General features: G+C 53.3%; 8 protein-coding genes across 8 annotated transcripts; 4 read left to right on the forward strand and 4 right to left on the reverse strand.

Moving 5' to 3' along the window:
- Positions 1-2609: 2609 nt before the first annotated feature.
- PG997_004392 (uncharacterized protein) lies at positions 2610-3104 on the reverse strand (the record flags this gene model as incomplete). The annotated part of the gene is made up of 1 exon (XM_066808707.1): positions 2610-3104. One exon carries the CDS (start codon positions 3102-3104, stop codon positions 2610-2612), a length of 495 nt encoding a protein of 164 aa, XP_066672325.1.
- Positions 3105-4178: 1074 nt separating this feature from the next.
- On the forward strand, positions 4179-5408 carry PG997_004393 (uncharacterized protein; the record flags this gene model as incomplete). Its single annotated transcript, XM_066808708.1, has 1 exon — positions 4179-5408. The coding sequence occupies one exon, from the start codon at positions 4179-4181 to the stop codon at positions 5406-5408; it is 1230 nt and encodes a 409-aa protein (XP_066672326.1).
- A 755-nt stretch (positions 5409-6163) lies between these two features.
- On the reverse strand, positions 6164-6949 carry PG997_004394 (uncharacterized protein; the record flags this gene model as incomplete). Its single annotated transcript, XM_066808709.1, has 2 exons — positions 6164-6677; positions 6747-6949. The coding sequence occupies 2 exons, from the start codon at positions 6947-6949 to the stop codon at positions 6164-6166; spliced, it is 717 nt and encodes a 238-aa protein (XP_066672327.1).
- Positions 6950-8621: 1672 nt separating this feature from the next.
- Positions 8622-11915, reverse strand: PG997_004395 (SPT16-domain-containing protein; the record flags this gene model as incomplete). The annotated part of the gene is made up of 5 exons (XM_066808710.1): positions 8622-9515; positions 9602-9729; positions 9781-11508; positions 11567-11651; positions 11739-11915. The coding sequence occupies 5 exons, from the start codon at positions 11913-11915 to the stop codon at positions 8622-8624; spliced, it is 3012 nt and encodes a 1003-aa protein (XP_066672328.1).
- Positions 11916-12507: 592 nt separating this feature from the next.
- Positions 12508-14233, forward strand: PG997_004396 (glutathione S-transferase; the record flags this gene model as incomplete). The annotated part of the gene is made up of 4 exons (XM_066808711.1): positions 12508-12511; positions 13390-13765; positions 13879-14035; positions 14117-14233. The coding sequence occupies 4 exons, from the start codon at positions 12508-12510 to the stop codon at positions 14231-14233; spliced, it is 654 nt and encodes a 217-aa protein (XP_066672329.1).
- Positions 14234-14753: 520 nt separating this feature from the next.
- Positions 14754-16128, reverse strand: PG997_004397 (uncharacterized protein; the record flags this gene model as incomplete). Its single annotated transcript, XM_066808712.1, has 3 exons — positions 14754-15063; positions 15135-15740; positions 15794-16128. The coding sequence occupies 3 exons, from the start codon at positions 16126-16128 to the stop codon at positions 14754-14756; spliced, it is 1251 nt and encodes a 416-aa protein (XP_066672330.1).
- Positions 16129-19401: 3273 nt separating this feature from the next.
- Positions 19402-21540, forward strand: PG997_004398 (uncharacterized protein; the record flags this gene model as incomplete). Its single annotated transcript, XM_066808713.1, has 6 exons — positions 19402-19665; positions 19788-19803; positions 19871-20384; positions 20485-20729; positions 20814-21394; positions 21466-21540. 6 exons carry the CDS (start codon positions 19402-19404, stop codon positions 21538-21540), a joined length of 1695 nt encoding a protein of 564 aa, XP_066672331.1.
- A 1370-nt stretch (positions 21541-22910) lies between these two features.
- Positions 22911-27543, forward strand: PG997_004399 (uncharacterized protein; the record flags this gene model as incomplete). Its single annotated transcript, XM_066808714.1, has 6 exons — positions 22911-23516; positions 23666-24741; positions 24869-25772; positions 25890-26054; positions 26120-27255; positions 27384-27543. 6 exons carry the CDS (start codon positions 22911-22913, stop codon positions 27541-27543), a joined length of 4047 nt encoding a protein of 1348 aa, XP_066672332.1.
- Between the last annotated feature and the right edge of the window lie 201 nt (positions 27544-27744).

Below are 27744 nucleotides of genomic sequence, written 5' to 3' on the forward strand. Positions count from 1 at the left end.
AGCAATACCGTCGATAATTCCGCACCAGTTCCGTCGTACGGACCTGTTGCCTCTTTCGCTCAAGGGAAGCCATCTGCTCGAGATGACAAAGCGGCTCGCGGGCCAGCCAGGTCGCGAGATACATGGATACTTCTGGCTGAGACTAAACTCCTTTGTCCCAACATCCCGGGTACAGGGTCAGTCGGGGCCCTCTGGCTCTGTGCTTTCTCCCTGGCCTGGGAGCTGGGGGCCTGTGCCTGGGAGCCTGGGTACACGTAGTGCGCCCACTGGTAACAACCCAGGGTTATTTTTGCACAGGAAACCGTTTGTCATGCGGTCTACCTACCTGTAGGTAATCGTCAAAGGGATTGACGCCGACGAATGCGAGTCGCCGAGTGTTGACCCTCGCCTCCCCGGCCTGGTCTGTCTGGGCGGACAGGTCACAGCAGGCTCCTATCCTGATCCTGGCCAGGCAATGCCATGGATGCCAAATCTAGGTCGTTCGTCGGCTGCCGGCTGCCGATCATCCCGCATCCACACATACCTCATCGGCCGTTTTCATATAAGACACCTGGGCCTTTTCTTTATTTCGCATCCACTGTTCCTTTTTATATCCCCGAGAGCCTACTGCCAGCCGCCTTGAGACGTGGGAATGCATTTCGCATTGCGACCCGTTTGGGCCTTGCTGCGATGCGTGATCCCGTCTTTGTTCCCATGCGACTGTTTCGCTTACGTTGTCAAAGCAAAGCTAGGCCTGCAAGAACCGCTTCTGGTTGGCTTGCCATTTGACAGGAACACATCATGATAGAAGTAAGAGTAGTATACCCCTGCCGAGAGCCGCGACTAAACAGAACAGACGATGCGCAGCTTCTCGCGAGATTAGTATTGGTTGAGAGCGGGCATGATCCCGCTTTGCTGGTAGGGTTGTTCATGTACAGGACCGATTACCACTGGCACCTAACCTCCAACCTACGATTAATTGGCACGGCTACGGGGCGCCCGTCCCCCCCTTTCCTCCTAGCAAGACCACTCACTCACTCACTCACTCACTGGTTACTGCTCGTAGTTAGCTCGTGCCGGCTCGGAATACCACCTTGGCCTTGGTATTATTCGCTTTTGCCAAAACCTGGGGTTCTGATTTCATTGGCGGCGGATCAAGTGGGACACTCTAACTACATGTACATTGGTATGGTATGTACGTTACATATGTGGAAGCCCACTGTCCTGTTGAGACTTTGTACCTACTGGTACTTGTTCCTAATTGCTTGATGGTGTAGATTATGCGCGATGTTGCTGCTTTGGATCTGTTCACGTGGCAGGCCGAGCAAGAGAAGGGCCTTGCTTGTCATGGGCGACCAGGCCGAGAAGCCCATGCTACCACGCATGTATCAGTTCTTGGACCGAGCTCGTCTGCTGCGGTCGCGAGTTCCCCGACTCAAGAGAGAGAGCCACATGACCGAGGTTTCTGCTTTGATTTGATGGATGATGCGTGCATGCGGGACTTGGGTTGCAGTTGCATTTTCCCAACGGTGATCGGCAGAGAACTGCACACCGACCGCCCGGAACGCCCCCACCGGACGGAGGAGGGGCAGAAGAGCCTTGGGGGCCTTGGATGGTTCGTTCTTAGGCTGACTTTGGACTTGGGCAGAGAAGAGAAGAGAAGAGAAGTCAGTTGTCCATGTGGGCGGCCACTGACACAGGCTCACTTCACCGCATCGTGTCAAAGTAAAGTCTGAGAGCCAACAACCATCTCGGAGGCACATGAGTCATGGGTGTCTTGACTCGCCAAGCATTGACAGGTTCTACCAGCAGAAGTACATAATGGCCGTTGTACTTGTAGATGGCTCTGCCGCTGTGCTGGACCACCCACACCCACACCCACACCGTTCGACACAATTGCCTATTCCGGTATATGTGAACAGGAATCCTGGGACGACAGCAGCATCACTTGCGGCGTGAGGTCCGGTAGCGAAAAAAAAAACCGACCCCACCGTGTTGGAGCGAGCAAAACCTAGCGGGACTGCTCCCGTGCAGATCCGCCGCGCCATACTGTTGCGTTGCCGGTGGGGACTTGGTCGCGGTTGATGATCGACTTCATTCATCTCTTCAGGCCAAGACGGCGCATATGTACATTGCCTACTTGCATGGCAGTATGCAACTCACGGTCACATGCCAGCGCCCTTTTCTTTCTGTGGGCCGCTCTGCTAAACAAATCAGGGTCTATGACCATAGAGGCAGTTCGGAGATGCATGTTGAAAAGGTACCATGATATCGTCGACTACTCGAACCTCTTTTATTCCACGGCCGAGCGAGAAGATCTACTAAGACGCAACCTTTTGTCTCTAACACAGAGAATTCCAGCTCACCATGCAAGCTACTATCCCCCGCCCTTACCAGAATACCTGCGGTATGGTATCTATCTGGATTTCACCCAGTGGTATTGTCGAATTTACCTGCTGGGTGAACGACGACTTCCGGCCCCCTCCTCCCCCTTCCTCTCCTCCTTTTTCTCCCTCCTCGCGGTCTTTCACTCGTGGAACAGATTTTGAATAGTCGTGGAAGAGAAGTGAACGCATCTAACCATCATGAACAGAATGTGTCCGGGCTTGGGGCTGGGGTGTATTGCTGCGTTATGTGGTCGAGGTATTGAACACTCGCTGGGTGGAAAGAGCCACGAGCTGCATTGTAGTACCTGGCCCCTTCGGAGTTTCGCGTAGCGTATCGTCAACATTGATTTGGACTTCGGTGACGATGGCGCCGGCGCCGGCGCCGGCCTGATGGGTCTGTTCCGGGGCCGTCAATGTGGTCTCTGGCTTGGGATCTTTCTCCTCAGCGGTGTCATATACTCCGGCTGTGGCTGGATGTGTTTCCGGTTCCAGTGATGGAGGTGCTGCCCCTGGCTCGGGATGTTGTTTCTCGTGAGCTAGGGCTCGATCGGTATGAGGGGAAACTCCCAAGACCGGCAACTGGCCTTTGGTCTCGGTCTCGTGAGCTGCTGTCGTAGAGGTCTTCAGTCCCGCCATGCCTCTCTGGAGGATCAGAAGTGTGATCGTATTGCAAGCCACAAAGACGGGGATGAACAAGACCACCAGCTTCAGCAGACGGCGGAGAGGCCGAGGAAACATAGAAGCAGGTTTATAGTAGCCGTGGATAGAAAGGCATTCAATAAGAGGAGCTCAGATAGGATATCCCAGAGAAACAGTCATAAACAAGCTCGCACACTGGACGGAGGCGGGGATAATTCTCACTGCGAAGTTTGGGTTCATACGTATAAGCGTCTATAAGTACAATCGCATATACCAATACGAGTATTAGTCATATTTCAGATCGAGGTGTTCTCCATTGTCTTCTCGTCTACGGGTGTATCTAATGTCAGTTTAATAGTTGCCTAATTCCACAAACGACCGACGACGTTGCACAACAGAAGCGTTAACAGTTGCTGCACGAACGAGTCTATACAAGAACCGCGATGCCACTGCCGCCAGCCGCAGCAGGGTATGACGGGCCCGGGAACATTTCGCATGGTCTGCCGGTCTGTGTAGGGCGGCGGTTGGTCTAACGTGACGAGCAAACTTTGTCGCATACGTGCCGCCTACGTGTATTGCATGGAGTTGTACGGAAGGAAGAGTAAAGTTGTTTGTGGTGTGGGTGGGTTATACGTACACCCGCCAACCAAACTGTGTATAGCAGCCACATCTCGCTACATGGGCAGGCTTCTCGAAACCTTACACATGTTTGATGGCGAGTCAAGGTTGAGTCCCGCGTATTGTGTAGTGAGAATGTATTTAAACGAAGTACGAAGATAATGAATATGCTGTGCCTGGTCGTGGCTGATGCCGTACCAAACACACACACATACACTGGCGCTCCACCAATTAGAGCGGGCAGGCATGGAATGGAGCTTTGGGACTGGGGACTGGGGACTGGGGACTGGGGGACTTGGGAGCTAAGGAGCTAAAAAGCTAAGGAGCTAACAGAGGTAGCCTAAAATCAGCCGCGGTCGACGGAATTCATTCATGCATGCCGTGCTACCAAAAAAAAAAAAAAGATCAGAAGTTGAACATTCGCTGCGCAGTACCACCAGCACAACGCAAACCAGAAGGCCGGCAGGGCGCGCAAATTAGACCCGAATCTCACGCAACAAACACGGAACGCAAACGCCGGGACCACAAGCGACAACCACCACAGCAAAAACCGCCATGTCGTCGTCCGCCGCCTCGGCGTTTGCCAAGACGCTGCCGCAGTCCCTGAGCTCCCGCACCGTCCTGGTCAAGTGCACGCCCGCGCCCCGGAGCCTGGCCGAGCGCCGCGCCATCCTCAAGGGCCTGCTGATGACGGGCCAGCGGCCCGAGATCGAGGTCTTCCGCCAGCTCGACGACGACTCCTCCTTCATCGCCGTCGCCGCCACCGCCGCCACCGCCACCTGCCTCGTCGACGACTCGCCCTTCCGCCGCGTCATGGTCACCGCCCCCGCCCGCGCCGGCGCCACCGCCCAGGCCACCGCCGCCTGGGGCAGTGCCGCCGCTGCCCCGGGCGCTGCGGGTTCTTCGTCGCCTTCTGCCGCGGCCGCCGCCCCGCTCGCCGAGCCCGTCGTCGTGCAGGTCCTCAAGAAGAACGAGAAGACCAAGGACCCTTCCAAGAGGCCCCTGTGGTGGCGGAAGAGGGAGGAGAAGCGGATGAAAGAGGCGGCCGAGAGGCAAGCGGCCGAGAAGTTAGCAGCAGAACAGCTACAGCAGCAGCAGCAACAACAAGCCCTCGAGTCGGGTGATGCAGCCGCCGCCGCCGCCGCCGCGGTGAAATCCGGCGCCGACGAAAGCCTGTCCGTCCAGAAGAAGGAGTTCGTCATCCACGTCTTCCCCGCCAACAAGGGCTTCAACCACCAGCGCATGCTGGGGCGGGGCCTGCTGCACGGGCCCTGGCCCCTCAACATCAACCAGTTCCTCGCCAGCGGCGACGGCCACCAGGACCAGGCCGAGCTGCGGGACACCTTCATCTCGGCCGCCCTGCGCAAGAGCGTGCCCCCGGGCCGGCTCGCGCCCAGCCTCAAGGACTGGGACACGGGGCGGCAGATGGCCATCGGGCGCGGCACCGCCACGGGCTTCGACGATCGCGCCGCCTGGGAGCTGCTGGGCGTCGGCGTCCACGGCGCCAGCTTCATCCAGCACCGACTGCACCAGAAGGACATAGCCGCCAAGACCCCCGCCGTCATGCGCAGCCTCGCGGCCATGTCGCGGCAAGGGCAGTACCGCCAGCGCTGGAACTCATACGGCCAGGACGAAGAAGAGGGAGGGAAACCGGTTTCGGCCAAGGAAAAGGCCTGGGATGAAGACAACCCAAATCAAATTTCTCCCTGCATATTTGCCCGCCGAGGTCAGGCATTAATTCTACGACATGGCGTGCTGGATGGAGCCAAAATTCGGCACCATTGACCCAGGAGCGGCCTACGACACCTTACGACACTACCTCTTAACTTGCGGTTGCTATCCCCAGCGCCACTAGGCCCAACCCTACAGAGTAGCCCAACATGGCAGAACTTGTCTGGTAAGAGCAGGCCATGCTCAAACAGTGCCTCTCATATGTTGCGATGGGCACTAGAAGCCGATGGCGCCATGCGCGGACACCCATGTATGATCAAACGCCCTACGATATATTTTACTGCCCGAGTTCTATTCCCCAGTCTCCGAGGCTCAGGCGGACTATACTCGTCAAGAGAGATTATGATAGCTTTTATTATGGAAGCGGAGGAGACCATAATGGTTTTGACGGGTTATATTCAGGAGGTGAAGGGTGAATTGAGTTATACATAACACGATTATCACAGGACCAAAGCACGTGCAATCAATTAGAGTCATGATGGTATTAAGATTTATTGGAATATGCATATACATATATGGTGCGCGAGCCGCATGTCCAAGAAAATAACGGGGTATCGTAGTAGCATTACAGTACACTGTTAATGTGTCTGTGTTGGGTCTTCTTCCACCTTGTTCGCTCTCTTTCTCTCTCTTTCTGTGTGCTATCGTGTTTGTGTTCGTGAGGGTATAGTTCGCCGCTAGGAATTCCAAATGAATAGGAGACTTGTGGGTTTCATGATTATCGTAAGTCAGGCATTGAGATGTTGCTTTTTGACAGGGACTGCTAAGATGTTGTTTTCCGGTAAACAGGATATGCATATGTGCACACCTTAGAACCAGCGACGGCGGGTGCTGGTAGTACGGGGCGGGCTGTCGTAGCGCTCGGCCTTGGTGGCAGTGCTGTTTCGGTTGCGCTTCTTGTGAAGGCGGGTGCTGCAGCAGGTGAAGAAGACGATGATGGTGGCGAGCAATTGACAGACAGCGCTGGCAAGCAGGGTCCAGGCGCCGGCACCATAACGGGCGGTAGCTTGGTCGCTCTTGTTGACGGCGTTACGGATCAAGGCCAAGCCAACAAAGTCGGTGACGAGGACGACCACGGTGACGAGGAAGGCTAGAAGCGCCACCATGGACGCCAGGAAAGAGCCGATGACGCCGGCGCCCAGGGCCAGCAGGAAGGCGATGAAGGTCAGGCCGCAGGCGACAGGGTGCAGGACCATGACCCTGGTCAGCGCGTTGGCCGTCTTGGCCGAGGCGTCGCTCAGGTCGATGCTGCTGCCGGGTACGCGCTGGACAAGGGCGGCGGCGTCGTAGCCGACGTGAGAGCGGGTGCAGCCATTGACGGATCTGATGAAGAAAAGAAGGGTTAGCAATCATGGATTATCAGTGCAAGCTGTCGAAAAGGTAGTTACTCACGAGTCGACGTTGTCTACACAGTAACCAAAGGTGCCGAAGTTGATGGATCCCCGGTTTTGCTCGCTGGCGTCGTTGACCCGAACCTTGAGGACGGAGAGGTTGTGAACAACGGGTGCCGTAATGCAGGTGATAATCAAGAGGACCGTCGCGGCCAAAAGCAGGAAGCTCCCGATGTGGTGGAAGAAGCCGGTTTGACGTGCCATCTTGTCTCTGGGTTTCGAGATGTAGGTATGTGGATATGGTATACCTAGTTGGCAAGGAGTATTATTGGTGGTTGGTATAGGCCGGAAGTAGAAGTCCCTGCTCTTATATACGGACACGCACACATGCGATGTGTAAGTCCACACGAAAGGATGAGAGAGTTCGTTGGTTGGTCGGTTGGATTGACTGGATTGGATGTCGAGACTGGAGAGGAAGAAGGGGTGGAAAACATTGTCAACTTATAGAAAGAAAGCAGTCACATCACATCTTGATTGAACCAAGACCCTTACCCCTGTCGATATGAGGACATCATAGCAAGCCAGCACAGCACATCTTGCGAACGACTGCTCTGTGTGTGTGTGTGTGTGTGTGTGTGCCGTCACCCGATCGAGAGGAAAAAGAAAACAAGCATTCGGCTGGGGTGACAGGGGAGCTTGACTGGATTGGTATGCGCAAAAGCGCAAAAGCAGAGCGCAAGCCTAAAGCAATGTCATGTCTTATTCCAGTCTTGCTTAGCCTGGGTTGACACGACATCGACACGTTACGTCATGTTCCTTCCATAAGCCCAGCCAGCCCAGTCCAGCCCAGGGCAGAGCAGAGCAGAGGCCGGCATGTCGCATGTCAAGGATCTCGGGAGATTGGCCAAGAGTCGGCTCAACGGCACGGGCGACACGAAACGACCAGAAGGGCGATGTGATTGATTGTCGTCGATGGAGAAGCGAGCCGTGCATCGTGCCTCGACTAGCCAGAGATTGGCTCGACACCAGATCCCAAGCCCCAGGCTAGGGCGCCGGACATTTCATTAGTCACGAACCAAGGGTCGGTCGTGGGCGGTACAGTGTACTGGCTCCCCGCAAGACCTGCTGATATTGGAGCGTCGGCGGGAGGAGGATGAAGAAGGTGAAGGTGATGCAATGTGACGTCGCCTGGGTTTTTCTTGTTTTAGGCCTCTCCTAGACCTGTCTTAGGCTGCCCGGCCCTTGCATCAATCAATGCCCATCCAATGTTCGTCAACTTCTCCACCCCCGTCACTCACATCAAATCAGTGGATGCCGGGTAGAAGTGGGCCCAACTCCAGTTTCCCTGTTTCCCTGTTTCCCTGATTTTGGGCAATGGGCACGCTTCCAATCAATCAGCTACCTCCTACCAACAGTTCGTCTCAACTGCCATCGCCTAACGGCCTGAGATGCTAGCTTGATCATGTACATACATCCAACTCACAAGACATGGCCTCTGCTAACAAATGCTTTCGTAATACCAGGACGCCACTTTTATTTTTTCATCATTAATAATGTAGAACTACAATTGCCCTTTTCTTAGGCCCCAAGCCATGTCAATATTCCAGACTGCTCAACCGCAAAGTGCTCATGACGCATAACTCAAGGCTGGCAACCGTCCGCTGCCTCAACTCGTCAAGTCCTTAGAGACTTCCGTGTCTCTGCCATCGGTCCAATAAATCATACACACAATATAGGGGGGTCTCGACCTTTGCGCAACCAACTGCGCATACTCCCAGCCTAATGAAGCCAGCCCGCTCGCTGCCAAGCCGCCGCATCGCATAGAAGAAACTGGCTCTTCGTAGATGATCGTAGACTATTGCGTCGCACCTTGACTGAGTACCCCGTTTTCGTCAACGGAGCCCCAAGTCATACACGAATCTGTTTGACTTGGGCCTCAACGGCGCTTCTGCTTCTTGCTTCGACTCTTCTCCTCTTCCTCGTGACCACTCTCGCGATCTTTGCGCTTCGCCTTCTTCTCGAGCTCGTCCCAGTCTTCACCTTCCTCTTCGTCATCATCATCCTCCTCTTCGCTAGCCTCGGCAGATGCGTTGCTGTCGAAGTCCGAGTCCTCCTCGGACTCCGAGACCTCATCCAGGTCGCTGTCGTCCATCTCGAAGGCTGACTCCTCATCCTCTTCCTCTGCGTCCTCATCATCGCTGTCGTTGGCCAAGAACTTCCAGCCACCGTCAACAAAGAACTGATGCGTGTCGGCAGTGACCGTCTTCATGATAGTGGGCCAGTTGAGGTTGAGAGGACCTTCTGTGAAAGCAATGTCGCTACTGTCAAGCCATTCCTTGACGTCCTCGATCGACTCCACGGGAATCGTGTTGACGTGGAAGGGAGCTCTCGTGAAGTCCTTGAACACAAACACGAGATCAAAGTTCTTGAGACCAAACTGCACACGTTCCAGATGGGCGACCTCGATGTCTTCCAGGGTAATCACCATAAACGGCGGCTCCGTTACTTGGATCAAGCAATCCGTAGTAGGTTGAATGTAGACGTTGCTGCGGAATGGCACACCGTTGAAGCCGAGTTCCCGCAGAGGCATGTCGAGCTCGAAGCCCTCATTCTTACCGGCGTCGGCGATCTTGCTAGCAAAGTTCTGGAAGAGCTTGTCCAGCTCGGCCCGGCGTCTGCGCTCTTCCTGTTCCTGCTCGAACTCGTCCTCGTCACCATACCGGTACTTTCTCTTGCGGTTACCAGTCTCGTCAAACTGGATATCTGTAGCCTCCCGATAGAATTGGACGTCCTTCGTCTTCTTGTTCTTGCCGCCAATGAGAATAGGATCCTTGAGGTGAATGTGTATAATGACAATCAACTCATGCTGGCAGGGCTGGAAAAGAGATGGCGAATGTTGGAGAAGAGCACGTCCACCCTCTGCTGGCTACTGAGAGGGGACTGGTATCGGAGACCGTTTTGGTGAATCTCGACCTTGCCGGGAACACGCTTGCCCTCCATTGCAGGACGAATGAACACATTGTCGAGCACAGCAGGACGTCGATCTAGAGAATGTTAGCGAATGTCAGGTTACAGAGAGACCACGGCCGACTTACTCCTTATCTCGACAAGTTTCTCCTGCTCGACAACATCCTCCATGTCCTTCTTCTCCTGCTCCTTCTTTGTCGCCTCTTTCTTCATGTTGGAGATTTGAGCTGCGATGTCTTCGTAGCGGTCGCCATCCAAAGAACGGAAGGTCAAGCTTCTAACAAACTGAGCAGTCGCGTCTTCGAAAGGCTGATCATCCTTACGGCCAACTCCCTGACCTGGCGAAAGGAAATTGATTCGAAGGAAAGACCACTCTCCCTCGTCGTTCTTGCTGGCATTCTTGATGGTATGAATGTGGAAAGGCACCGGCCGGCCCATCACCGGTAGAATGACGGTACCATTCTTCTGGTCCACGACAATCTCCAAGTTCTTGACCTTGGAAGGAAACTGGTTGTCTCGCTTGTAGGACTCGAACTTCTTGAACTTTTTGACCTCGGTGCCGTTCTGGTCATTAATGGACTCGGCAAACCGGACCAAGCCTTCTTCTTGCTTCCTGTTAGCCAGCTCCTTCTGGTGTTCATGGCGCCTCTTTTCTTGATCCTCGTTCACCTGTGCTGTGCGCTCCGAACGTAATCTGGTGTTGGTGATGTTCTTGGTGGCAACAGCACCAACCCGACCGTCCTTCTTCTCCTTCTTGGGGGTTGGTTTCTCGTCTTCCTCGTCCTTGAAGAAGAACGAGGTAGCATCGAGCTCGGTAGGAGCGTCGCCAGTAAACACAACAGCCTCGGTGCTGGTCACACGGATTGTGTCTGTGATGACCAACGAGTATGTTTTGCTCTGTTTGTCCTGGGGCTGCGGGTTTTCAATGTCGGTGAAACCGGTTGTGATGCAGAGAGCCATGCCATCCTTCAGAGTTCGTGAGCTTTTGGCGTTGAGAACAAGCGTGGCGTCCTTGCTCTCCAGACCAATGCCGGCACCGACGTTCTTCAAGAAGTGCTTCTCCAGCTCGGGCTTCTTTGCTTTCACCATGCCAATGGCCTTCTTGTACACATCGCTTGCGCTGACGCCATCTCGAACCTCCTTCAGTACTAGGTTGTGGATGGCAAAAAGAAGCTTGTAGTTGCTCTCTTGTGTTTTGTTGGGGTCTACGAGGAATGTCCGGGCAATGACGGAACTGTACGACTTGTATCGCAAGCCCATGCCAGCGATAATGATGCCGGCATGCAGAGGGTCGTCGTTGGGTTCGGCGATGAGCTTAAGATCATACTTGCCGCCACTTTGTACGGCGGGGCCAAGATCCCAGTCGAGATTAGCTGGGTCGAAGTCGGAGGGCAGCTTTTGCTTGTTGGGAAGCTCAACCGTCTTCCACCACTTGGTATCGTCCAGCTTGCCGTCTACCTTGTTGGCCAATGCACTGTGCTTCACCTTCTTTTCCTGGTCAAGGATGTCGGACATCTGGTCGAGGAAGTAGGGGTTCATCAGAGCCACGCAGGCCTTGGAGGCGGCTCGCATGGCACGCAGCTCTGACTCATCTTTGACCGCCAAGGCAGCTGCCGATAGGGCAGCCGAGATATCTGTGGGTTCGGCATCTTTGCATTTCTCCTCGAAAATCTTCTTCCACTCGTCGACGAAGGGTCCTTTGGAGGAGTCTTTTGTGATGACGCCAATTTTCTTGCCAGCTTCGTTAATGATGTCGGCGATCTTGACGAAAAGCTTCTCGTTTTCAGCAGCGTCCTTTCCTCGAACTAGGACCTCGATGGGGTAGCGCCCGCCCTTCAGTTGTTCCAAGTGTTTGGCTGCGGGGAAAATCAACGAGTTAATCTAAGCCCTGGGCATTGATGGGAGAATCCATACCTTTCTTGGACGTAGTAATGATGTAGAGGCAGTCGATGGTGAACAGCATGAGGGTCGTGGGGAATTCGTAGCCCAGGAGCCAGAACTAAAAGCGCAGGCATCGTCAGTATTTGCTTGGGGTCGGCTCGGGTCGTTGCGCTGGAGATGGCGCAGAATTGGAGTTTAGACGTACATGCATGGAATTGTTCTTGTGGAAGACGGGATCATCGACCTTTCCCATCATGATGAGAATGGAGGAGACGCCCGAGAAGAGCTGGTCGCCGGCGCGCTTGTCATTCTTCCAGGCACCAACAAAATGGTTGATGCGCTCTTGGAAGAGCTTTCCGTCGATCTTGACGTTATCAGCCATCTTGAAGGATGACGCGACGATAATCGCGCAAGTTCGAGATGACGATGTGCGACGGTGGAGGAGTTGATGTTGGATGACAGAAGGGAAAGGCTGCAGGACGAAGTGCCTCCCTGCCGAAAAAAGATATGGGAGAGGAATTGGCTCGATAGCTCCCTTTCAGGTAACGAGGCGTTCTTCGCAAAGGTGCAGGTGCCATCGGCGCTGCTGCAACGCGAAAGAAGTGGAGACCAGCACGTAGCTTGGCGCGTCCTTTCCCTTTAAAACTTAATGGACCTTCTCTCTTTCGGTTGCTAGGCGGCAGCCTCATGTGGCTGTGTGCCTATTTGTATGGATGGATGGATGTAATGTGTCAATCGAAGGAAACGACACAACTGTTGAAGCTCTAGTCTTTCACTGTTGAGTAAAAATGAATCATTTGTTTGATGTATTCTAAATGAAGGTGTTGAGGTGGCTTGATGGGATATTGGCATGTGTTGGTGTACTTGTTGTGGCTTATGAATTCTAAGAAGTGAGTGTTCGTAAAGCGAGTCCTCACCACGAAAACTTCTGGGATGGGAATGCATGCTATTCGACGGCACTTTAGCTTCGAAGGATGAGTAAGTACGGATTGGATGTGTTGGCGGATGGATTAACCCTTTACACTAAAGATAAGAAGACAACACTCGGATAGTTTCCTGCCGTATTTCTATGTAGAACGTCCAGCTCATGCAATGCCATCTTCCTCCACACATTATTGGCATTCCCGATCCAAGTGACCACTCCGTATGCTGACAGAATAGCAAATATGCATTATATCAGGTCGGCAATCTGTCCCATTCTCATCCTCATTCTCATTCGGATGCGAACGTGAAAAATAATGTCAGGCACCGTTCAGCTTGGGTATGAGGAGGTATGAAGCCAAGTGCACTGCAGTCAATATCTCCTTGATGGCGAAAGCGCTGCTTTTCATCTAATACTCCCTGGAATAATTAATACGCCAGTTTATCCAATTAAATTGGTATTTTTTTAGTGGAATAAACGTCTGAAAATATTATTCTAATCAGACAATTGTCCTTGATCCGTACAGTACAGAATAACCTGGTGAGAGCAGTGCATTCTCATACCTCACAAAATGCGCCCTACCTCCTGCTTTCCATGGCAGCACACCACTGCCCTCTGCGACTCATCCTGGCGTATGCTAGATCGATGCAAATTTGATACTTCAGCATGTTGTTTGGCCATGCTCATGCCTCGGTCATAAATCTCATCGCTACCTTCCCCACATGATATAGAGTCCGTATGTAGTAGATTTGGAGTACAGCACACAGTCGTCCCCACCATGACGTGAGGGACTCGGATGAAGTCGATGGAGTGCATTACAAATACCCAAGCTTTACAGCTCACATAACCCCTTCATCTTTGGTGTAATATTGTCAGTACCTAGCCAGTATACTATCAATACCCAAACACACCTCTCTACATTAGCAAGAATGAGTCCCCAACCCCCTCATCCTGCACGCCCACACCACGGGGCCGAACCCCATCAAGATCGCCGAGGCCCTCGAGTTCCTGGAGGTGCCGTACGAGGTCAAGATGTGGGACTTTGGCGACGACCCGCAGAAGGGCGTCAAGGGCGCCGCCTTCCTCGCGCTGAACGAGAACGGCCGCGTGCCGGCCCTCGAGGACCCCAACACGGGCGTCGTCAGCTGGGAGTCGGGCGCCTGCATGGCCTACCTACTGCGCGTCTACGACAAGGCGAACAAGCTCGGGCCCCGGGGCAGCAGCGAGCAAGATACAGTCGACTTTGACAAGTGGAACATGTTTCTCCTGACCACCTTGGGCCCCATGACGGGCCAGACGAATTGGTACAGGTAAATACTTCCGGTTAAGCTTTTTTTCAAGCAAGAGCGGAGGGGGCAGGCTGTCTGCCCCTTGAACTCGTCAAAATCGCCATGTTGATAGGTACTTATCACTCTTCTTGCAGGCACTACAACCCCACCAAGAACGATGATGCGTTGAAGCGATACGTCGAGCAGACGGAGCGTTGCTACAGCGTCCTCGAGGGGCAGCTCAAGAAGACTCTCGCCGAGAGTATCATCCCTGGCGGCGTCACGGCAGTCGACCTGCAATTTGAGCCTTGGGTTAGGCAGCACAAGGTATTCACCTCCTGGTCCCCTGACCAACCTGTCAATAGCGACGGTTGCTAACCAAATATGCCCCAGTTTGCTGGAATCAGCCTGGACCCTTATCCCAGTGTTGCGAAATGGCTCTCCAACATGGCAGGACTTCCAGAGGTCATCAAGGCATACAAGAGGATTTCAGAGGCACCAAAGCCTTGAAGTCTGTTACGTTTTGTTAGTCAGTCTCGTTGGAGAAGCACTGATGTAGCTAATCAAAGTTGGATTCTATGAGTTGTATTATCGAAGGACAGCACAGCCAAACGCTTAGCTACTAGAAATTAACCCTACCAAAACGAAATCCAGTTGCTGCCGCGCAAATCAGGGGCGACACCGAGGGACTCTCCCCCTCATTCATGGCGAAGGTAGCATAAGGTCGAATGAGGAGCGCATAGCTTTATCAAATCATAACGCAACACTGGAATTAAGCAATGTAGTTCAAACGCAGTGATGACTGTGTGAATATCTCAGTAGTATCGACCTATGCTAGGACCAGATTCAATGTTGAGATATCAGAATAACATGGTCTCGGATGTTGAATTCCGTCCATTTCAACCCGTTGAGTAACTCCGTGCCTCTGGGATAAATGTCGATCACCAAAGAACATTGCGCTTCTTAAGTTCTCTCCTCGTCTCCTTGAGCTTTGCCCCATCTTCTCAGCATGACGTTCCGCTACTAGGGCCTAGAAGAGCTTGTGCTCCAGGCTCATATCCGACTCCGGCTCCAGCCCGACGAACGCACGGAAGATGTTAGTCAAAGCAGAGCGCTGCTTGGCCAGGGCGTTGACGACGGGCGTGCCCGGTGGTGTGAGAGGGGCCTTGAGCATGTAGCTCAGGATACTCAGCACGCTGTGGAAGCCCTTGTACTCCGTAGTCGCAGCTCCGTCTTCAGAGCAGGATCTCCACTGAACTCGGGTCATCAACTCGGCAATCAAGACCAGGTCAATGATCAGCGGGGATGCCAGAAGGGAATCCTCGCATACATTGAAGAGACTAAATGGGGTATTGTCAGTAACTGTAGCTGCTGATAGGTGTTATCGGTTTTAAATCCCAAGTCAACTTACGAGATGGTCTGATGGCCGCCCATGAAGATCTCGGCGTAGTACTCATCAAGGGCGCGCTTGTTGTCGCCAACCGCCGGCATGTACTTGATGACGACGCAGTGGTCGGGCTTCTCCCCCTTTTCCGGGTACAGTACATGGTTGGCCTCGACCATGTCGTCCACCACGTTGGATTTGGAGATCTCCTTAGAACGGAACTGCTTACGCGAGTTCAGGTTCTTGCCGTCGTTGTTTCCGAGGTGGTTGTAGCTCGCGATCGAGGTGAGCTTGATGCCGGCGTTGATCATGAAGTCGACGAGGGCCGACTTCATCTTGGTCTGACCCGACTTGAAGTCGTCGCCGCCGATGAAGGCGTCGTGCCTCTCGGCGAGCTCTATCGCACCCGGGACGAACGTGTTCTGGGGAGAACCGTTGATGAAGGGGACTTGCTCGAGGATACAGGCAACAGCGAAGACGGTCGAGGGCGAGACCTCCTCGTGGCCGGTCTCAATTGCCTTGAGCAGGTTGTCGGCTGTATCGTTGACGCCCTCAATGAGGTCCGCATATCTCTCCGTGTTCGCAGTCCACTGCACAATCACCTTGTCCAATCCGTTCTTGGCCTTGAAGTCCCTGGGATCGTGTTAGAGTCTAAGCACGGCACGTTGAGCATTGATCCTACTAACTTGATATCGCTGCGGATCTTGTCAACATGTGCCATGCAAGCCTTGGATCCCTCAAGGACATTGTTTGCACGGTCTTCTTGGTTGGCAGCGATGAAGTCGGGGTAGTAGATGCTGGGCAAGGGCACCATGTACGACATTTCCTTCTTCAGCTGGGCCTTCAGGGTCGGCTCCAGAACAGCAGCTCTGTCCATGGCGTCGGCCATGTTCATGCCCGAGATATCCCAACCCCCGATCACGAGATCATTCGGGTGAACAATCGGGAGGACCTGGTTCAGGGGGATGTTGACGTCCTTGTTGGTCTCGGGGTCAGTGCCCAACTTCATGGTCGAGCCCATGACGACGGAGCCATAGTAATTGGCAGCACAGGGGACCCTCGCGGGTCTCCCACGTCATGTTGCGCCGGTTGGCCATGATGCCAGCCGTAACGGTCGTGCCGTTGTTGCCACCCCAGCCGACAAGCATCATGCCGACTTTGGGGACCTTGCGGCCCACCTTGAAGTCATAGAGCTGCGCCGTCGGGGTGACTTGATACTGACCGTTGGGCTGCTTGGTGACACTGGTAGTGCGGTAAGTGTAGCGGGAACGAATCTCGTCGTCGGTATACGAGACATTGGGAGACGTGTTCTTGAAGAGCAGGTCCGAAACCGGGGAGACGAGACGCCGTTCAGCACGCCGCCGGAGCCCATGTTCTCATCAGCATGCGGAGCCATCTTGCGGTACGATTGGTGTTTCTTCTTTCTTGGCGAAGAGGATGAATTTATGGTGTGTATGGGGCTGAGTCCGCTGCTGAGCCGGGGGAAGAGCAACGAGCTCCGGCGTGTTGATTGTGAGAGCTGTTAAGGAGGTTGGAAAACATAGGGTTGTTTATCCCAGCGTAAACGCTGTTTGATGTGATGTGACGGGTTCTACGTCAGGTCGGCCGAGAGTGAATTAATTTAGATTAGGAGTGACAAGTCTGGGAACTCGAGGTGTAGGGACGTGTAGTCAACTTGATTCCTTTTATGCGCAGAACCAGTCCAAGGCCGAACGGCCGAGTCGGAGACTCGGGAGTGCTCTAGGAGGCTCAAGCGGAAGGCTAGGCAGGCTGGAGCCAATGAAGGCTTGAGGTAATGTGACAAGACTGATTCGGTCAATCAACGTACATCGGACTCAAGGCTCGCCAAGAACAAGGTCCATGATAAGGGTTACGTGGTTCGACTCTACCTTCCTTAGCGACTTCTCCCCGCCAATGACTAGACGTTGGAACATGCACTATTGCTGTTGATCCGGTGGGGTATTGAAGGCGTGATTGGATACTTGCTCGCTGGCAGAAGAGTCGTAGACGCCCTAATGAGGAAGACAAGTTGTAGCGGTCTGCAACCCAAATTATCTGCCTGCATCCATACATGCATGCGTGCATACCTACTTGATATATCATGCTACCAACCCATGCAGGGTGACAAGCCGGTATTCCTCTCCAGACGAACAAGTCCATCATCTGCTGTCGCCAAAGGGTTTACTAGATGTACTTACTTACATCTTACCCTAGGTATGTATGTACTGTACCCAGGACACTCTCAAATGCCTCGTGGATACCTCTTTTGGATTTACTTACATGCACCACTTCCACCAAACCTGGAGCCCCGGACCTGACTAGGGAAGGCTAATGCGGCTAAAACACTCCTGGAGTCCTGGTAGGTACATTGAAACAGCTCGGTTGTTGAAAGGTGGTTGTAGTTGCGGGATTATTCATAAATGGCATGGTAAGTAGTATAGAATGCAGCAGTATATCTCTACTATTGCCGATTCATTGCTGGTCGCCAGCTGAGACATGTTCTTCATTGGGGTACGCTCGCCATGATGATGCATCCCAAGCTGGACAGCCTCGAAGACCTCGAAGAAGAAAACAACCAGAGAAGAAAGAGAAAGGAAGAAAAACAACCCTGCTGGCCTCTAGCCTATCCAGTATTGACAGGGCCGTCTTCGGAAGCGCGGAAGCGCGCATGCGACCCAAGCAGGCCAGGCCAGGTCAGCGAGATAGGCTGAATGAATACCATCATGCAATAACACCCATCTGAGACAACTGTCTTGCTGTATGCAGTCTCTACCACCGGTTTGCCGGTTTGCCATATTCGGCGTTCCATTGGCTCGGCCTTCACAAAAGATTGGTTTGACACACACATGGCATGTACAGATTGCAGAGGTTCGGCTAGGTGCAGTGGTAGTGGTGTCTATGGGCGGATGTTGACCACAACCCAATAGGAAGGGGTCGGTGGCTCGTAGCCGCATCTGTCACAATTCAACTGCATCAATGTCCATTCTTTCGAGCTCGTCGATGGGTACTCATCCGACTTGAACCTGAAGTCTTCGCCTTGTCCGTTAACGTGAAGAGAGAGAAAACAAACAAAAAAAAAACGAATGAGCGTCCGAGGCCGCGGTTGGAAGTGAAGTACATATGTAAGTAGGTAGAGACGGCACACCGCCAGAGCCATCATCATCATGTTGGTTTCATTTTCTCGAATCACCTGTACGTGTGCGTCCCAAGTAAATATAATTCTCCGAGCTGTGACAGAGTTACACATTCACAAAATCGATCTCGCGAAAATGGGTGAGACCTGGCAATGCTAAAAATACGCCGCAGGGCCTCGACTTTGTTATTAGCCGAGGATGTACCAATGCTTTCCAGGTGGCATGGAGGTTTTGGACAGTCTCAATCTCGTCTCCCAACCTTCCATGGGTACTGAGAATACGGGTACGTACTGAAAGGCAAGTGAGGACCATCAGTGGCTTCAACTAGACACTAGACGACCTGTACCGGAAGTCCCGTCAGGAGACAAGTGGTTTCCTCGATTTCGTCGAGAGACATCATGGGCGTTTTCTTTAGCGAGTGCGCCTCAACCACAGCCGCGGGTCGTACTGATTGTGCGTGCGCTCGCCCATTGAACTGCCTAGGACCACTAAAATTCAGCTCACACAAGCCTGCAAAGGAAAAATAACAACACCGCTGCCTCACAATACACGACGTCTTCCCTCCATGCCAGCAATGCAGCTAGAGCTTGCTCCGACCGATTACAGCGAGGAAATGAAAAGCCTGCCTCGGCTTGCTGGGCTTCTCCGCATATTGGCATCGCGGACTCGCGGGGATTAATGCGGGGATCGCCATGGGTCGCCATGGGTCAGATCAAGATCAAGTGGGTAAGGAGCCCGAAACGGCACATTGTCATTCGCCCGCCTGGTATCTCTGATGATGATGCGAGCACCACGGACTGCCAGCCCTGAAGGAGGGCGTCGTGGCTGCAGTTTCTCCATCAAACGCCCTTAGCCGACATACCTTGATAATAAGTGCCCTGTAGCCCAGCCAGTGCCCCAAGACTTCTGCCGAAAGTCATATCAAAACCGTCTTACTCCTTGCCTTCTGCGTCGCAGTGATTCGTTTCTAGTCTTCTCGACCTTCCCTTCGCAATCATCAGTCCTAGCTCTCCTGCATTCACTTTCTGGCATAGCGCTGCTCTCGATTGCAGTCCTTCCTATTCATCACCTGCTCGAACCAATCATTTACTGCTTGCCGTCTTACCTTCAAGAAAACATTCGCAATCGTCTCACCGGAGACACACTCTCTCTCACTCACCATGACAATCCACTCGCGCTGGAACGTCGATATCCCGACATGTTCTCTCCAGACATGGCTTTTCGAGAGTTCCACCGGTCCTCTCTCGGACAAGCCCATATTCATCGACCCTGAACGCCCAGATACTCATCACCTGAGTTTGAGCGACTACCGCCTATGGGCTAAACGGTTGGCCTTGGGCCTGAAGAAGGCCGGACTGCAGCCCGGCGACCGTGTTCTGTTGTTTTCTGGAAACAACCTGTTCTTCTCGGTTGTTTTCATGGGGGTACGTTCCGGAACTTCTTCGTCAAGGATCCGGGAGCTTCTCCCGTGTCTTACATGACGTTATCTAATTCATCGTCCCAGAAGTCTAATTTTGGGCCGTAATTACTAACATGAGATTTGCAGATTTTGATGGCTGGAGGTACTGTATTCGACTCGGTGTTCACGTGACACCCTTGCTATGTAGCAACTTACTAAACAGTCTGCAGGTGTTTTCACCGGGGCCAACCCCAGTTTTGTCTCTCGAGAGCTCGCCTATCAGTTGGAGGATAGCGGTGCGTCGTTCTTGATCGCGGCCGACGCCAGTGTTCCCATTGCATTGGAGGCTGTCCAACAAGCTGGCCTCCCCAAGGAACGCTGCTTCAGCTTTGACGCCACCGCGCTGGACGCCGTTCCCGGCAAGGCCCAGCTGGGGGCACGGCACTGGACTGAGCTCCTCGCCCCCGAGGCCGAGGCCGAACATTTCAAATGGTTCGAGCCTGAAGACGCCAAGAGCGCCACGTGCTGCCTGAATTACAGCTCGGGCACGACTGGTGTGCCCAAGGGTGTCGAGATTACGCACCGCTCCTACATCGCAAATGGCGTTGGTGTGATTTACATGACGAAGCTGAAGGAGAATTTTGAAGAAAACAACAAGAGAGCAAGATCATTGTGCTTCTTGCCCATGTACCATGCCTATGGCCAAACTTACTTCGCGGTCAACTATCCTAAGATCGGAGTGCCGTAAGTTACACAGAAGCTACCAGGGGGCCCTCTTTGGGCACGCACGGGTCCTGGCCCATATCCAACGGGTTTCTCGGTCGCTTGCTGATGATCTTGATAGTACGTACGTGATGCCGAAGTTCGATTTCGTCAAGGTCCTAGAGAACGTCCAAAGGTTCAGAATCACATCTCTGAACTGTGTACCTCCCATTGTTGTTGCTCTTGCGAAACACCCTCTCGTGCGCAAGTACGACCTAAGCAGCATCGAGAGTATTGGCAGCGGCGCCGCACCGTTATCAGGTGACGTCGCTGACGAGGTGACCAAGCTGTGGCCACCGGGATCTTTCGAGATTCGCCAGGGCTGGGGTAAGTGTAACCTTTAAAAACCAACTCCTGGGTGGTTTACGTAGCCTAGACTGGCTGGTCGTTGCTAACTTCGCAAATGAAAAGGCATGACCGAGGTCACTTGCACGGCAATGTCGTGGGATCCAAGGATTGCCCACCGGAGCCTGGCCGTTGGCGAGATGCTGCCTAACTGCAGTGCGAGGCTCATGAGGCTCGATGGGTCTGGCGAAATCACCAAGGCCGGAGAGACGGGCGAGTTGTGGGTGACCGGCCCTACCTTGCTGAAGTCGTATTGGAACAAGCCCGAGGCGACCGCGGCTACGCTCCACGTAGACGCCGACGGTACGCGCTGGTTGAAGACAGGCGATATCGCCTACGTTGAGAAATACGAGCCGGGCGGCCTCTGGCACGTTGTTGACCGGCTCAAGGAGTTGATCAAGGTCAAGGGGAACCAAGTCGCGCCGGCCGAGCTCGAGGGGGTCCTGCTCGAGAGCAAGGCCGTCTCAGACGCGGCTGTCGTCGGGGTGACCATCGACGGCGAAGAGGTCCCGCGTGCCTACATTGTGCCCAGCCCGGAGATCAAGGCCTCTGAGCAGGAGATTGCACAGTGGATGGAGGGCCGAGTCGTGCGATACAAGCGGCTGGCCGGCGGTGTTGTGTTTGTTGACGAAATCCCCAAGAACCCGGTATGTCTTAGTCACTCCTCTAGGTGTATTCTCTCATTCTAGGATATTCGGTTACTGACATCTCCCAACAGTCGGGCAAGATCCTGCGCAAGCAGCTCCGAGATAGGGCCAAGGCGGAGGTTGGCGACAAGCAGGCCAAGCTATAAGATCCATGGATGACGGGTTGATATAGGGGGAGACATAGCCTCTCTTAGAGCTTGCACACTACATATGTACTGTTTTGTTGTATATACAGGAACGAAGCGGGCCGAAGTAGCAGTCATAGGACCCAGGCTGCCACTTGTAGAGATAGTTACATACATAATAAGCATCTACTAACCTGACATTACGGGCCACATCAAATCGCGATTCAGACAAGTGCCCGAGACACGTGTGCCGTTAGGACAATGTTGCCAAAGGATCGTCGGGCAGTATGGCCCAGGAGATGAGGAGTCCGGAGTGCCTGGTTGATGCTGATTTACTGGTGAATATCCAATGGCAAGCCCTAGTAGCAGCACTGAGCAGAGCCTTTTCAACCTCGAAGGAGACAGAAGGACACAAGCACCAGCAGCCAGCGTGCCCAGGCGTTTCTGTATTGGCGGCTCAAAAGAAATGACGCGGCAAAGCGGGGGGTTCCGAGCTTGTGGAGCCACCGTTTGGCTAGCGTCCATGAATGCTAGACATCGGTGCAAGTAAGGTACATGTACCCAAAATAAAGTCCAAGTACCGAAGCTGGATGCATCAGCCGGACCGGGACATTTCATCTGTCGTATCCAGATGCCTAAAGGTGGTTTTTAGTTTCGCTGATACCTGACCTGGAATATAACTACCTACATTAGGTACTTACCCAATCTCGGGATACAGTCGAAAAGGCAGACCTCGGAGACTTGCCGTTGCTCGAGGAAAGAAGCCAAGCCAGCCAAGCTCACGCATTCCAAGCTTGTACGCGCAGCGCAGATGCTCCATCGAAACATTGCACGGCAAACCGGCAAGGCCCACAGGGATGTCATGGTTGTTTCAGAGGCAGCATGACCTCATCCTGCCTACACGCCCTGGGCCATGAGCTGTCACGACGTCAATTGTGTGGTGTGTGTGCCTTACTGCGCTTTTAGCCAGCAGGTCATGTCCTTGCAGCATGGTTGGTAACAAGGCAGCGAGGTAGCACGAGTACCGTGCTTGTAGCCAGAAAGACAGGATTCGGGGGACCAAATGCTCCAGGGCTGATATCACATAAACAAACAATTGAATGTTGAATGAAATTGAAACGGCAACAGGCAGGCCTCACCCCAACTTGACCTGTGCATGGTTTCGAGATCCAGCTTCAACACCACGCGACTCTCAACTGTCGTCAATTTCTCCTCCTGGTTTCTTTTTGCTCCTTACTAAGTGCTAACCTACCTACTGTACAGAGTAACGAAACCTGTCTCAGCCCACTCTTTTGCTTGCCATCCATTCTTACCTACACATACATACATACACCCGATATCTATGTGTGGCGCTACAGTTGTTTCCACCTTAACTGCTTCGCTCCCCCAAAATGTCGCAATCAGATCAATTCAACGAGGAGGATGAGACGCAAAGACAATTTGCCCACCCTAGGGCGGGCAAGAAGCATATCCCCACCATCTCCAAGTACCGGGCCGAGCGACGGGAGCTCGAGGGTCAGATGCGGGAGACGGAGGTGGCGCAAGAAGGCCCCGAGGACGACTCCAGGCCAAAACGGGCCTACGACTCGGTCAAGGCAATCTTCAAGGAGGAGGACGAGGCCGCCAAGACGGACCATGACCCATACCCGGTAGCCAACCACCACTACCAGGGCAATGAGGCTGAACGCGGCGACAAGGCAGGCGGCGACGGAGATATGTCCGATGTCGACGCAGATGACGAACAAGACCCTTCCCAGAACCAGCCAAACAGCAGCCAACAGCAGCAGCAACAACAACGACAGGAACAATATCAAGGACAACGTGGTGGCAATGGAGGTGAAAACCAGGAGCAGGAACAGACCGCAACCGAAGCTGTCGTCAGCACGCTTAATCCAAAGGAGAAACGCAAGGCAATGAAGAAAACGAAACGGCATGGAGGAGGACGTGAAGTCACTGATCCGGTTACCCACCTTCCCATTGTCATTCATGACCAGACCGTGCGTGGATTCCGTTGTGTTATGACTCTTAATCACTATAATACCGGCTGGAACGGATTATTTCTTCAGTTGTGGCAAAATAATCCAGCCAAAATCCCTTTCCCACAGATAACTAGCAAGTGTGCTGCGGACTAACCTCATTGGTATAGGATAAAGATATGAAACATGTGCCGGAGAACGAGGCAGAGCCGGGATCTGACTATGACACAGCCACTGGTCTACAGGGAGCCTCTAAGTCGGACGAACATCTTGATGAGGAAGAGGCCCGTCTGCAAAGAGGCTTCAATGGGATGCAGAGGCTATTCCCACCACCCGATTTCGCAGATTTGAGGGGCGAAATGGCCACTGTTTACCAGCAAGCAGTCAGGGCAGGCTTGGGAAGTCTTGGGTTTTTCGCTGCCGTGTTCTTCTTGGTTCCGTCGTTCTGGGGCCGGTTTCATCCCTCGATAAATGCAGCAATCGCCCTCGCAGGGTTTCTGGGAACGGCAGGTATCGTGGTTGTGGGCATGGGTCGATGGATCAGCAAGAAGGCTAACGAGATCTTCGACGACGAGGTGTGGGATGCTTCGAAGCGCGAGGAAAATGCGAGGCTGGACTCTGACACCGAACTCCCCGAATCCGTCCAGTGGCTCAACCGTCTGATTGCCTCCATCTGGCCGATCGTGAACCCAGACCTGTTTTCGTCTCTCATTGACCAAATTGAAGATATCATGCAAGCCTCGTTGCCCAAGGTCGTCAAGATGGTGTCGGTCGACGATATGGGCCAAGGAAATGAAGGTATCCGCATCCTCGGGGTCCGGTGGCTACCTAGCGGCGCCGCGAGCATGACGCTTAACCGGGATGGTGGATTGGAAAAGCCCGACAACTCCAAGACGGGGAGCTCGGACTCTACCGACACAGAAGACGAGAATGGAGAAGAAGGAGGCCAGAAGCAGCAAGGTACTGACGAGTCGGAGGACAACCCCCAGGACGACAGAATCAAGACGGGAGACGAGCAGGGCGAATCGCCGGAAGAACGTGCAGGCATGGAGGCTGAAGAGGGTGACTTCATCAACCTGGAGCTCGCATTGTCTTACCGAAGTCGCTCGTCCGGGAAAGGCATCAAGGCCAAGGCCAAGAACGCACATCTTTACCTCAAGTTCTATCTTCCGGGGGTATACCTGTCCCAGTTTGGGTTGAATTGCGAGGGTTCGTTGCGATCGTGCGGGCTCGGTTACAGCTTACAGTAAGTGTTTTACACCATCTTCGTTCCAAGACTCCTGCTCTACACATTTAATGTGATCTGTATATATGATTCTCATACTGCCCACTCGGTGCCTGTTACATGACTGAGGATTGTATATGGATAAAAGCCTTGCTAACGATCTTGTTAAGCCCGATCCGCCGTTTGTCAGTCTCTGCACCATGACGTTTCTTGGCCAACCCAGAGCTCGAATTTCGTGTGTTCCGATTTCCAAGCACAGCGTCAACATGCTGGATGTGCCTCTCATCTCATCTTTCGTCCAGTCGGCCATTGATGCTGCAATGGCCGAATACGTGGCGCCAAAGAGTCTTACCCTCAACCTCAAGGACATGCTGGTGGGAACTGATTACAAGAAAAACACAATCAGCCATGGGGTGGTTTGGATCTTCATTAAGCAGGCCCGTGGTTTCAAACAGGGAGATGGCGGCTTTGGCCCGTTCGAGGGATCTAGTGATTCCTACGTCTCGGTCTCTTGGGGCAAATTCGGCAAACCGGTCGCCTCCACACGCATTATCGAGAAAAGCCAGGAGCCTAATTGGCATGAGTATGCCAGCATTCTTGTATCACCGGAGGAACTGAATGCCGAGGAGAAACTTCGCCTAGGTCTATGGGACTCTGACAAGATGTCTGCTGATGATGATCTTGGTCGGGTGGAACTTGATCTGAAATCTCTGATTCACGATGAGAGGACGCACAACAAGATCATGGACCGTGAAGACCGTTTCCACGGACAAGACTCTTCGGAGAAGATGGCCGGTTCTCTGGCTTGGTCAGTTGGGTATTTTACCAAGGCGAAGATCACGGAGAAGCAACTGGAGCAGCAGACGATCAACACCGAGATCAAGAACAGAGACCAGCTCAAGGAGCACGTGGCAAAGACAGCGGAGGAAAAGCTTCGAGAAGCCAACAAAACCCCCGACGACGAGGAGGTGATGCAGCAAAAGGCACAGGATATGGCGGAGCTCGAGGACGAGATGATCTGCTCTGCTCCCCCAGCGACGAGCTTGTCTCGGGTATCTTGAGTATCCAGATCCGTAAGTGATTCCGGAATTCCATTGGAGACCTATCGATTACTAACGTTCATTGTAGATAATGTTATGGGTCTGGGGATACACAATCTACAAAAACAGGACAAGGGCGGCGGTGAGGACCGGGAAGACGAAGCTGAACAAGATAACGACATGCCAGACAGTTACTGTAACATTATCATGAACCACCGGAAGATTTACCGAACCAGAACGAAACCAAAGAACTCGAAACCGTTCTTCAACGCAGGAACCGAGAAGTTCGTTCGTGTAAGTCATGGAATGCTGAGTTCAAGCTGGCTAAACGAGAACAAATTGCTGACGAGCCGCAACAGGATTGGAAAAACACCGAGGTCATCATCGCGGTTCGCGACGCACGCGAGAGAGAGGCCGATCCTCTGATTGGTATTGTTTACCTTCCACTCGAGAAGCTGCTTGCGAAAAGAAGCCAGGTTATGGAAACTTACCCCTTGGTGGGTGGAGTTGGCTACGGCCGAGCAAGGATCAGTGTTGTTTGGAGAAGCGTCGGACTACACCTACCACCTCACTTGCGCGGTTGGGACTACGGCACTATTGAATTGAAAGGCACCGCGAAAGCCAAGTCGGGTCTTCCGGACAGCCTCAAGGGTCATCGTATCAAGTTCCGCACCAACATGGGCCGCTGCAAGATGTACACGAACAACAATGGACCCAGCGGTGAATGGGTTCAAAAGAACAACATCGACTCCCAGTTCCTTCCGGTGCGCAAGCGATACTCTTCGCCGCTCATTATGGAGTTTAGGCAAAGCAGCTTTGGACCAGATAGGACGCCGGCATTTGGAGTACTCTGGCTTCAGGGGATTACAGAAGAAGAGGATGAGACCCACACGGTGAAGGTGTGGAAGGGTGGAAAGGAGGCACAGGCTCGGGCCGAGTCCTGCTGCGCCTACAGCGGCATGGAGGATGGCGAACAACCTCTAGGGGAGATCGAGATCTCGCTCAAGCTGTGGCGCGGCCTGTCGGGATATCATAAGAGCTATGCGGCCAAGGCGAAGAGTGACGACATGCGGAGCGTGATGGAGTGCCTCGACACGGTCACTGATCAGTCTCTCGACGACGATAGCGACGATGGCCTGATAAGCTCCGACTCAGATTCGGACGATTCGGACGATTCGGATGATTCGGACGGTTCGGACGACGGAAATGATGCAAAGAAGGTCGACAGCCAGACCAAGAAGAAGCTGAAGATGCACACAAACGATGATTCCTCCGTGGATTCTTCTGACTCTGGCTCTGATTCGGACGGCGACGACGGGAAGAGACACGGGAAATCGAACTCCGTGCTGTCCCTGTCGGGTTTCAAGAAAGCTAAGAACATTCTTAAGAACCCGATTGACGGGACCGTCGACACGGCCACGTCGGTCATGGCGCCGGGTCACGTCGATGCCAATGACAGTTCGCGTGGGCTCCGGAACCAGATGCGTGACTACAAGTAAGCGCCCTCCGTGCCTTGTTCCCCGACGAATATTCGCATGTATCTATACGACTATTTCCTACATGGCGGGCTTTCAGAACCTGGCCATTCCACCCGTTGCTCTATTTACTAACATGCGAAACCAGGGACCACAAGAACCAACTTCACAGGAAGCACCGCGGCATTATGCAGTGGCGAGTGGCTCGGGAGTTCGACTATCTCGGGTCCAAGCTGTCAAAGTTGAGCAATGTGTCGAGGATATTCCACCATGGCGAAAAGGAGACGGGCATTGAGACGGAGGTTTAATGGGCTGAGCTACATGGCATCCTGTCTCTTTTCATTTTTCTTTTTGACGACGACGGATTACGAGGACTACGACTTATACGATAGGCGCCACCGCTTGTGAGCTGGGCTCGTTTCACTTTGGATCTATATAATAAGGCTGGATAGGGTATATTCTCTATTAATCTAACGGCTAATCGCGCGATTGCTTACTATTGTCACCGC

Source organism: Apiospora hydei (genome assembly GCF_038363865.1).
Source record: "Apiospora hydei strain CBS 114990 chromosome Unknown utg000004l_segment0_segment0, whole genome shotgun sequence".
Lineage (NCBI taxonomy): Eukaryota > Fungi > Ascomycota > Sordariomycetes > Amphisphaeriales > Apiosporaceae > Apiospora > Apiospora hydei.